Here is a 12601-nt window from a genome sequence, read left to right as displayed (position 1 = left end):
TTATTTCTTTATCACTTTTCTCAGGGCATCTAAAACTTCCTTATTTCTTAGGCTGTAAATAAAGGGGTTTAGCAGGGGAATTATGATTGTGTAGAACAGTGAATACATTTTATCCTGATACTGATCTGGGCCAGACCCAGGGCGCACGTACATGAAGAAGAGAGTGCCATAGAACAGGGAGACAGAGAGCAGGTGGGCACCGCATGTGGAGAAGGCTTTGCTCCTGCCCTTTTCAGACTTCTTTTTCAGGATGGCAAAGAGGACACGGGTATAAGAGACCATGATAGTCATAAAAGTAAAAGCTTGTATAAAAGCAGCAAAAATAAAAATCACCAATGCATTAATAGATGGGTCAGTGCAAGAAATTGTATATAGTGGCAAAATTTCACAGTAGAAATGCTGTATTATATTGGACCTGCAGAAGGTTAATCTAAATAATAATCCTACATGAACAACAGGATGCAGAAAACCAATTACATATGACATACTTATCAATCCAGTGCAGTGTCTATTGGACATCACTACTGGATAAAGAAGGGGTTTGCATATGGCTACAAAGCGGTCATAGGCCATCACTACCAGGAGTAAACATTCTGTGGTGGCACTGGAACCAAAAAAATAGTATTGAGCCATGCACTCCAGGAGGGATATCATTTGACTCTTGTTTAAAATGTTGACAAGCATCCTGGGGGTCACAGAGGATGAAGAACAGGCATCTGCAAAGGCTAAACTGCCGAGGAATAAGTACATGGGGGTGTGAAGGTGGGGGTCCTTCCAGATGAGAAAAATCAGTCCCAGGTTGCCCACCATGGTGGTGAGGTAGATGACCAAGAACACCAGGAACAGGGGGGCCTGCAGCTCTGGGCGATCTGTAAGTCCTGTGAGAACAAACTCAGTCACCAGCGTCTTATTTTCCTCCATTATATCCACTCAGGCTTAACACTAAAATGGAGAATAATTAAAAAAGAAAATAATTAAGATTCATGAAAACTGGTACTGGATGACAATGTCATATTCCTCTATTTCAGATGCTCCTACTCAGGAAACATGAAGATACAATGTTTCCCTTTTTTAAAAGACACCTAAAAATATTAGTTATATTGCAAATAATTTCGAGAATTAAGGAATTTTTTGAAGTGGTTTTATTTTAAAATATGTAATTACTTGAAGGTCATAGACACCAGTTGACTTAGTTCAATAATTTGTTACCCATAAATACCTTAGAATTGAATGTATTAACAGTGAAATTTTATACAGAATTAAGAATAAAAATACATAATATATTTTATACTAAAATCTCTTAAAGCTAGACACTTGTTCAGGTTCAAAAGGGTTTTTACATCCTCTCAGGAATTCTTTTATATCTTTTGTATTGAACAACAAATAGGCTGTATTTTTGTACTAATAATACATCATTATTTCCTCCTAAGACATTCATGGGTAGGATAATAAAATAGTAAGTTAAAATCCCATTTCTGCTCTTTCTGTCTGTTATCATTATTTTGCTTGATTATATATTCATCAAAAGCACCCTAAATTCCTAATAAACTCTTTAGATTATACTTTTCTCAAAACCACTCCAAATTTAAATAGACTCTATTTAATTTTCCCAGTATGGGATCACAATCATTCATTCAGTCAACAAGTATTTATTTGGTGCCTCTTAAGTTAGAGCTCTGTCATTCTTAGTTCATTCACACATAGACCTCTAATTCTGGTGTTATATCCATGATGCTGGATTGAATTTATAATAAAAATTATGAATTTTGTTTAAATAGAAAACCAAATGAAGAGAAAATATGGACCACCGTTAATGACTAACATAAAGATAGGCAAGGCAGAAAAGAGCCACAAACTAAAAATGTATCTGTGAGTTTTACAAGCCTGAGAAGCAAGTGAGAAGGCTAGTTTTCAGAGGAGCTAAACATAATGTTTATTTAGCTATTCAGTTCAGGATTGCTTTCTGTTCCATTTGGTGGATAAATCATCTGAAAAAAAATTTTACAGATATTTTGACAGCTCATAAGAAACTTTTGGTCCTAAAATGATATCTTCTATTACTTTTCATAGAAAGAATAATGACAATGAAATAAAGAACTGCAGTCTCACCCAATTCCTAAAAGATGATGCAGAGATGCCATAATATATAAATGTTCATGAAGAGCTCGAGGTACAACAATGAAAATGTCAAAGACAATTATTCATCTCCTATTAATTTTCTTTGTGAAATGCAGCTTGGAGAGAAAGATGTTTATATCTTCCCAACTTCAAACCCGTTTGTGAAGATAATATTGAAACTCCCTCAATACCAGCAAAAAATTCCCTATAGAATCAAGTCAACCTACTGGGCACTATAGACTAATTAACAAACCACTTCTAACACATGCTTGTAACTATGATTATTTAAATTAAAAAAAATTTTTTTTCAATTATGGTAGACATTTGTTTATTTTGTTTTTTAGATTCCACATCAAAGTGAAATTAAAAGGTACTTGTCTTCCTCTGTCTGTCTTATTTCACTTAGCTTAATACCCTTAGGTCCAACCATGTTGTCAAAAATGGTAAGATTGCATTCATTTTACAGCTGAGTAATATTCCATTGTATATATGTACCACTTCTTTATCCATTTGTCATTTGGTTGAAACATTTAATCCATTTTCATTTAATGTAGTTACTGTTAGGTATGTAGTGATTGCCATTTTATTGTTTCCTGATTGTTTTTGTAGTCCTTCTCTGTTACTTAATCTCTTGCTCTCTTCTCTTGTATGTTAATGACTTTCTATAGTGTTGTTGGGTTCCTTTTTTTAATTTAAGTTTATTGGGATAACATTGGTTAATACAATTATATAATTTTCAGGTGTACATTATAATTTGACATCTATATATTCTATTCTGCTTTCCACTCAAAGTCCAGTTTCCTTTAGCTACCATATATTTGATCCCCTTTACCCACTTCACTCTCCCCCTATATTTGACCCTCTTTAAAGGTCTACCTACACCTTCCTCCTCCACCCGCTACCCTCTGGTAACCACTAGTCTATAATTCATGTCCATGAATATCTGTTGGTTTGTCCTATTCATTGGTTGCTTTTAGGTTTATATCCCACATATAAGTGATATCATGTGATTTTCAACTCTTTTTGTCTGGCTTATTTCGCTTAGCATGATTATCTCAAGATCTATCCATGTTGTCACAAATGGCAGTATTTCATCTCTTCTAATGGCTGAATAATATTCCATTGTATATATGTATCACCGTTTCTTTAGCCGATCATTTACTGTAGAACACTTTGGTTGCTTCCATGTCCTGGCTACTGTGAATAATGCTGCTATGAACATTGGTGTACAAATATCTTTATGGATATGAGTTTTTAAGTCTTTGGGGTAAATAAATACTCAGTAAAGGGATTGCTAGATCATATGGTAAATCGATTCTTAGTTTTTTGAGGAACCTCCATGCTATTTTCCATAGTGGCTGTACCAATTTGCAGTCCCCCCAGCAGTGTATGAGGGTTCCTTTTTTCTCTGCATCATCTACAACACTTGTTATTACCCATCCCATTGATTATCTATTCTAACAGGTGCGAGATGGTATCTCATTGTGGTTTTGATTTGCATTTCCTAATAGCTAGCGATGTTGAGCATCTTTTCATTTATTTGTTGGCCATTTGTCTGTCCTCTAGGGAGAAGTGTCTGTTCAGGTCCTCTGCTCATTTTTTGATTGGATCGTTTCTTTTTTTTGTTGTTACTGAGTTGTATGAGTTCTTTGTATATTTTGGATTTTAGGCCCTTACTGGAGAAGGCATTGCTTGCAAATATATTTTCTTGTTTGGATGGTTGTCTCTTTATCTGGTTGAAGATTTCTTTTGCTGTGAAAATCTCTTTAGTTTGATGTAGTTCCATTCATTTATTTTAGCTTTTATTTCCCTTGCCTTTGAAGTCAAATTCATAAAATCTTCTTTAAGCCCAAGGTCTTTGAGTTTAGATCATATGTTTTCTTCTATGCATTTTATTGTTTCAGATCTTATATTCAGGTCCTTAATCCATTTTGAGTTAATTTTGGTGTGTGGTGATAGACAACAGTCTAGTTTCATTCTTCTGCAGGTGGCTTTCCAGTTCTCCCAGCACCATTTGTTGAAGAGGCTTTCCTTTCTGCACTGTATGTTTTTGGCTTTTTTGTCAAAAATCATTTTCCCATAAATATAGGTTTACTTCTGGACTCTTGATTTTGTTCCACTGGTCTGTGTATCTGTTTCACTGCCAATACCATGCCATTTTGATTACAGTCGCTTTGAGGTATAATTTGAAGTCGGGCAGAGTGATGCCTCCAGCCTTGTTCTTTTTTTCTCAGGATGGTTTTGGCAATTCGGGGTCCTTTGTGCTTCCATACAAATCTGATGATTTTTTGTTCTATTTACTTAAAAACTGCTGATGGAATTTTGATGGGGATTGCACGAAATCTATATAATGCTTTAGGTAATATGGTTATTTTAACTATATTGAGTCTTCCAATCCAAGAACATGGAATATCTTTCCATTTCTTTGTATCTTTTTCGATTTCTTTTAATAGAATCTTGTAGTTTTCATCATATAGGTTCTTCACTTTTCATTAGATTTATTCCTAGGTATTTTATTCTTATTGCTGCAATTGCAAAAGGAATTATTTTTTCCACTTCTTTTTCTGACACTTCATTACTGGAGTATAGGAACGCTATGGATTTTTAACATTGATTTTGTATCCAGAAACTACTGTATTTGCTTATTGTTTCTAGTAGTGTCCTTGTGGAGTCCTTAGGATTTTCTATATAGAGAATCATGTCATCCACAAATAGTGACAGTTTGACTTCTTTTTTTTCTATTTGGATAACTTTTATATCTTTCTCTTGTCTGATTGCACTCACTCAGACCTCCAATGTTACATTGAATAACAGTGGCGACAGTGGACAGCTTTGCCTTGTTCCTGATCTTAGAGAGGTTTTTAGCTTTTCACCATTAAGAATAATGTTGGCTGAGGGTTTGTCATAGATGGCCTTTATTATGTTAAGGTACTTTTCTTTTATACTAATTTTGTTGAATGTTTTGATCATAACTGGATGCTGTATCTTGTCGAAGGCTTTTTCTGCATCTATTGATATGATCATATGGTTCTTATGGTTTTTCTTCTTAAAGAAGTCCCTCCAACATTTTCTGTAATAGTGGCTTGGTGTTGATGAATTCCTTTAGCTTGTTTTTGTCTGGAAAGCTTTTTATCTGTTCTTCAACTCTAAATGATAACTTTGTTAAATAAAGTATCTAGCAAAGAATATTTTGGCCCAAGCCTTTCTATCCTGCATAGTTCCTTTTGAGAAAGCAGCTGCCAGTCTTATGGGTGCTTCCTTGTAGGTAACTAACTGCTTTTCTCTTGCTGCTTTTAAGATTCTCTCTTTGTATTGAATCTTTGGCATTTTAATTATGATGTGTCTTGGTGTGGGCCTCTTTGGGTTTCTTTTTCTTGGGACTCTGTGATCTTCTTGGGGTTGTATGTCTATTTCCTTCACCAGGTTAGGGAAGTTTTCCATCATTATTTCTTCAAATAGCTTTTCCACTTTTGGTTCTCCCTTTCCTCCTTCTGGTACCCCTATAACATGTATGTTTTTACACTTAATTTTTTTCCCAAAGACTCCTTAAATTATTACTATATTCTTGGCTTCTTTTCTCTTGCCATTCTGATTTAGTGTCTTTGGCTTCTCTGTATTGGTGATTCAATCCTCATCTTCATCCACTCTGTTAATTCCTTCTAATATACTCTTCATCCCAGATAATGTGTTCTTCATTTCTAACTGGTTCCCTTTTATAATTTCCATCTCCATTTTTATGTGTTTTATCTCTTTGTTAAAGTTCTCACTGAGTTCATCTACACTTCCTCTAAGTTCATTGAGCGTCTCTAGAATCAGTATTTTGAACTCTGCTTCTGTTAGACAGTTTGGCTCCATATTCCTGGATCTCTTTTCTGTTCTCTCATGTGGTTTCTGCTTCTTTGTCTTCCCATTTTGGCTGCTTTTCTGTGTCTGTTTCTATGTACTAAGCAAAGCTCTGAAGTCTCCCTGTTTTATTAGTGCAGTGGGTGTGTAGTAGGTGTCCAGAGGCACAGTCCTAAGAGGGGTTCAGCTGCAGACCAAGTTTGGCCCCAGCCTGTGCCTCTCCATGGTTACCTGTTAAAATTCAGCAAGCAATTGACAGATGCTGTGCTTATAGTTGCCTCAAGAGGCTATGTGAGAAAATGAGGTCAGCTGCCACCAGTGTGGGTCTTGGAGCTGCTCAGCAAGGGACATAGGACTGGCTAAGGACAAAATTGGATGTGGCTTGGGAGAGGCCATGAATTGAGGGAGGTGGAGTTTCAGGGAATCCTCTGGGTGAAGCAACTTCTGTTATCCAGTTCAATGATATCTCTCAGCTATGGCAGTGCTGAGTCTGTACACTGGAGTGGGAAGTGCTCAATAGAGGAGCAATGGATACTGCCAGTACTTCTGCCTGGGAGAGAATCTTGCTTCCGGCCCTTGCTCCGAAAACTCAGCATAACCCTGTAAGTCCCTGGTGCTCCCCAGCAGCCAACCCGGAGCTGATGCTCAGAGCGAGCAGGTCTATCACCACAAAAGTCCAGTTGTAGACACGGTCCCTTTAAGAGGCATCTGGAGCTGCCAGCTGCTGCTGCCGGCTACTGCTGCCACAGCCTCCGTTCCACTCAGCTGCTCAGGACAGGACCAGGGCAGCCTCGTGTTTCATCCCCTTCTACTTCCTACTGTTGCAGAGTGATTTTTTTTGTAGTGAAATTTTATTTTATTTATTTTAACTAATTAATTAATTATTTAATTGAAGAATGATTTAGATTTTTTTTCCCCCGTCTACTCCCCTCCCCCCACCACCCTACCATTCTGGTAACCACAAGACCATTGTCCATGTCCATGTCCTTTAGTCTCTGTGATTTTTTATCTTTCTCTCTAGTTGTAGGGCTTGTTCATCTAGACACCAGGCAACTCTGCTTGCTGTTTGCTCTGTGTTTCTGTCACAACTTTGATGTGGTCATAAGAGCTTCTTTGACTTCTCATCATTTTGACTTCTCATCTCTAAAGGCCATGTTTTGATATTAATTCATTTGAGTTAATGAATTTATCCTTCTTAGAAATCTGAATATAATGTCCTAAGTTGGAAGCAAAAATTCCCACTGTATTGGTCAGCAAAGGCATTATAGAAGAAGTGGGAAATGAGCTGGGATTTGTTACCTCATAGGAGAGAAGGTGTGATGTGAGCAGAGATCATAAAGTAGCACCCTTCTCACTTCTTTTAAAGTCATTATACAATTTCTGGAATCTTCCTTTGAAATTATATTTTTTATGCCTTTAATCTGATGTACTCTAGTTACTGAATAATCTAAATTTTTCTTGATTCTCAAGACTCCTTTCCTCAAAATACTTTCTTATTTAAGACTCTTCCATCACTTATAGTGTTATGAATCCATTTTTCCCATCAATCTCAAGTTTCAATTTGTTTGGTTAATTATCTTGATTTTTCTAACTACATCATTTGAGTTTACTTCCTTATGTTTTGCACTCAGCATGTACCATCCCTAAGCCAAGCCCTTCTCCTTATGGTTCTCTAAATAAATTACTTTCTTTCTTCATTTGGTGCATTTTATCCTATCTGTATTACCTTCATCATGTACCTTTATTTATCCAAATCCTACTCCTTCTGACCAAGGTCTATCCAAGTTCTTTAAGACACGCCCATCTATCATCTTCCCAACTTCCCAAGCTCTTGTTGCCCATATAACACCTCCCAGCTCGCAATATATGCTTTGTACAATCCTCTGGCATTTCGTGGGTGTAAGTCTCATTCTTCTCAGTTTGATTACAAGTTCACCGATAACAGGATTATGCATATTTTTGAGATGTACTCTGAATACACAGCAAAGAACAAAGCAGAAAAAAATCCCTGCCTTGAGAATTAAATTCTAGAGCAATGCAATTATTTCAGGTGAAAATACATTTCTATGATAATGCAAAACCAAGTCTGTGCTGATATGGCAACATGGGGAAACTTTCTCTTATAATGAGTGCTTGTAAGATTTGTTGGGGAAAAGAGTCTACCAAAAGAATTGTGGAAGAATGATGAATATTGCTCCTAGCTTACCTCTTATCTATGAAACAATGTGGGGTCAGTGAGGATTTATGGACTCAGTGAAAAAACTCATGTAGCTCATTTTCTGTTGTTTTAATTTTCCTGTAAATTTATGAAAATTTTTATGCTGCTTAAAATTTTTTAAAAATCCTTACATTCAGTACTACAAAATGGCTGCCATTCATTGCACCATTTATTCATAAATTTATACAATAAGTACTTTATAGTGCCTACTATTGTTGTAGAAGGTCATCAGCGGACGTGACTGTGGGTTGCCCCACGAACTGGACCCAGGTCCACATCCTCTCCCCTGCCCTTGGAATGTACATTCTGCTCACTGTTCCAACAGTGGGAGCTCTTCTCAAAGATGAAGGCTTGATGGAGTAACGTGTTGTTGAGACCATCTGAACTGAATACATGACTGAACTCAGTGAAGGCCTCTATATAAACTTAAGATTCTGGCAGACAGGTCTATTTGTTTTGTGGTCACCACAGACAAACCTGGTAAGTTCCCTTGCTTCCTAAAACTACCATCTGCCAATCTGGAGCCTTTTTCTTTGGTTTCTCCTTGCCATCTGTGTAAAGGAGACTGTGAACCAACAACTATGTGTCATCACAATTATAGATTCTGTTCTCATGGACCTTATATTTTTATAGAGGAGATTGGGGAGGCAAATATAAATAAATACATAAATAAGAAAAATAGCGAAAACTAGTAAATGCTATGCTGAACGTAAAATAGACCAATGTGACAAAGAATGACTGGGAATTACTTTAGATTAGATGGTTAGAAAAGGTCTGTAGGAAAAGGGAAACAGTCAGGCTGAGACATGAGTAACAAGAAGCTAGTCATGGACTTTAAGGAAAGAGCATGTTAGGTACAGAGGAGAGTTAGTAAAAATTTCTTAAGGCAGAAATAAGCTTTGCATGTTTGAGAAACTCATAAAAGGCAGGGAAAAGTGGTTGGTGATGAGATTGAAGCACTGATCTTGTACAGTTTGTAACATAGAGTGTGGAGTTTGCATTTTGTTTTAAATGCTCTCCTAAGCCTTGAGAGGGTGTATTAGTTTTCTATTGCTATTATAACAAATTGCCACAAACTCAGTAGTTTAAAACCAGATAAATTTATTCTCTCACAGTTCTTGAGGTGAGAAGTCTAAAATGAGTCTCTCTGGGCTATAATTAAGGTGTCAATGCCCTTCTGGAGGCTTGATGGAAGAATCCACTTCTTTGCCTTTTCCAGCTTCTAGAGTCTGTCTATATTTCTTGGCTCAGGGCCCACTTACACTTCAAAGACTGAAGTAGCCAGGTAAATCTTTTTCACATCGTACCATTCTGATTCTGACTCTTCTGCTTCTGTTTTTAGCATTTAAATATTACATTGGACTCACTGGATAATCCAGGATTATTTAATTCCCCTTTGCCATGAAACATAACATATTTACATCTTCAGGAAATGGATCATGAAGGGTAAGGGTGGAAGTAGGGAGATCTCTAGCTAGGAGTATATTTCAGTAGTTCAGAATTTGGATAGTAGTAGAGATGGAAAAATATAGATGGGTTTGGGTTATGTTTTGGGCGATGAGACAACAGGATTTTCTGATATTTACATTTGAGGGGTAGGTATGAGGGGGAAAAAAGCTGGCAAGGAAAATGCCTAGATTTTTTTGCCTTGAGCATCTGGGGGGAGGTAATAGTATTTATTGAGTTGAAGAAAACTGAAGGGGAAAACTTTCTTGGGGTGGGGGAAGTTTGAATTTAGAAATACAAGTTTTATTTTATCCATGTTCAGTTATCTAAGTGGAGATGTCTAACAGGCAATTGGATATAAAAGACATAGAGATTAGAAGTCATAGTGTACATATATACGTATATATATGTGTGTGTGTATATATATGTGTGTATATATATATATATATATATATATATATATATATATATATATATATATATATATATATATCTTTAAAGCCTTGAAACTGAGTAAAATAATCTAGGAAGAGTAGGAAGCTAGAAAAGAGAAAGGTGACTGGAAGACAGGCCTCTTGAACTCTGGTTTATATTAGGCCATATTTTCTGGCTTACAAAATGCCTGGTGGGAGTAGAAGCATCTTAAAAATCAGGGAGCTTGAATTTTATTTACTAGGCCTTGAATAAACTTTTCAAGGGCTGTTTCCATAAAATTTGAGTTTCAGAAAAACAACTCAGGGTATGACTCATTGCTTTATTCTCTATGTCACGTTTTGTATGTTAGTAAGGCATAGATGATAAATTAATTAACAAATGTTTGAGTGCCCCTTATATACCATGTGAAATTAAAGCTGCGGAATGAAAAAATAATGTCTTAAACTAAGATTGTTATTTAAAAAAAAAACCCAAGACAAAAAAAAGAAAGACCCCATATTTAACGTGATGAAGGTTTGTTTGCTTTGTTGGTCGTGTTCAACCAAAAATTGATAGTGTTTTATTCGAGCATAGTGTTAATAAGCAATACTAATCCAAGGCACTGTAAGCTCCAGTTCCTGGAAGGCAGTCATGTAAAAAAATAATTAGGATGCAAAGTGATAGAATATAGTATAGTCATGCATTCAGAACTATGGGAGAACACATAGGAATGAGTTAATTTTCCTGGGGGTATTAAAAATGCTTTCTGTAAGAAAAGTGCCTTTTCCATAATAAAGTAACACTCTAGTTTGGCAGTAAAGAGCAAATCTTCTTGTGGGAGGAGGAAATCTCCACAGCACATAAACCTGTTCCCAGATACTCATTTTTCCTCTGGGAAAGTAGTCACCACTGCTGCCAAAACCATGGTGACTACAAGAAGGCATTGTTCTCCCATTCGTTCTGGCCCAAATGTTTCCCTGAAGCACAGAGAAATTAGAGGGATCACTCTTTGACTGGGGTTGGAAAACAAAATATAGTAATATACAACCAGAGAAATAGTTCTCAACTCTTTCTTCCCACTGAGAAAGCAAGTTGGCAGACAAGGTTGACTGTTTGACACACCTCCATGGATTTCCTCATGTAATGAATGAGCAATTACCCACTAGCTTATCTATGATTCCTCTTCATTTTCTTCCATTCAAGATAGCGTATCACAACGTAAAGGAATAAAGAAGGTATTAATATTAAGATAATCTGGAATCCACTCTAGTTATATAAAAAGTAAATCATATTAAACTATGGTACATTATTAGTAGGAATGTGTTAATTATAAGGCATCTCATAACTGACTGTGACAGATCAGGGTGTTGAAATAGTCTGAAGGCTGCTGATCCTGATAATCTGGTTTATATGAGTGAGTTTCATCTTGCATTTATGGTTCCCTATAGTGAGGCCTCCTTACCTATCTCTAAGCCTACCTCTGAGAGGCATATGCTGTCTTTTCTCCCAGTGACTGGAAGTTTATGCATGGCTCAGCCCCAGGAGATCTATTTCCAAGAGTGAGAGACAGAAGAGTGGGCCAGAGCTCCACTCTTGGTCTCTTGTCTGAGGGTTTAGCTCTTCCCCATGTGATTGACATTAGGAATGCCCACCCCTTCAGGGAACTTCCGATTTTAACTATAATGATATAGCCATATCCTCAACAGAGCAACCATGCTGTAGTTAGTCCCTGCACTTATATAAGAAACACAAACACACACACAAACAAACAAAAAACAGTAGGGGTGCTTTATTACAGGTTACCCAGGAGAAGAGATTTGACCCTGGCCTTGAAAGGCATGTAGACATTTTCTCAGAAGAGAAGAATTGAAAAGGGAATGCTAAGCAAAGTATCAGAGGTATGAAAGCTCATGAAGTGTTGAGGAATGGAAAGTAGTCCCTAGTCTAGTTGGAATATAGGGTGTGTTAGCAAACTTGGTAGTAATAATTTTGTTATCGGTTTATTACTTAATGGTTGATTTAGTTTTCACACCTCTGCCTAAAATAAATATTGAATGAATCAGCTCTTCATAATCAAATAATTATTCAGGAGAAGTCCTAAAGTCATTTGGTACACACCAGACAGGATCTCTGAGTTTATTGTTGTTAGTGTAAAAGTCAAATTCCTAAGACAGATGTAGGAATTAGTAGATAGAAAATGGTACACTAAGCTGTGCTCAATAAAGAAATAACAACTGGAAATATGGAACCTACTTCCTTCCTTTCTTCTTCATATATGTACATTTATTTTGTATCATTTTATTCAAATATATTGTGTGTCTACTTTATGTCAGCCACAGTGCTAGGTACTATGGTTAAACAATAAACAAAAGCTGATACGGTTATATATGCCTCCTCTCTTCTTAAAACCTTTGGAGAAATTATGAGAGAGAGACAATAACCAAATAACCACCCAAATGAATTTAAAATTATAACATCATTATTATGAAGGCAAGGTTAATAGAGATATGAGACATAGCAGGGAGGTTTAGCTTAGTCTGAAAAGACAATTAAAGTAGTTTT

At 36.4% G+C, this 12601-nt stretch overlaps 1 protein-coding gene across 1 annotated transcript; it reads right to left on the bottom strand.

Annotated features, from left to right (window-relative positions):
* On the bottom strand, positions 1–924 carry LOC120598076 (olfactory receptor 5AC1-like). The gene has a single exon (XM_039856824.1). The coding sequence runs from the start codon at positions 919–921 to the stop codon at positions 1–3; it is 921 nt and encodes a 306-aa protein (XP_039712758.1). The 5' UTR covers positions 922–924.
* Positions 925–12601: the final 11677 nt, after the last annotated feature.

Source organism: Pteropus medius, unplaced genomic scaffold (genome assembly GCF_902729225.1).
Source record: "Pteropus medius unplaced genomic scaffold, Ma_sr-lr_union100, whole genome shotgun sequence".
Taxonomy (NCBI): domain Eukaryota; kingdom Metazoa; phylum Chordata; class Mammalia; order Chiroptera; family Pteropodidae; genus Pteropus; species Pteropus medius.
The sequence above is the reverse complement of the archived record's forward strand: the minus strand, read 5'-3'. Positions and strand labels throughout refer to the sequence as shown.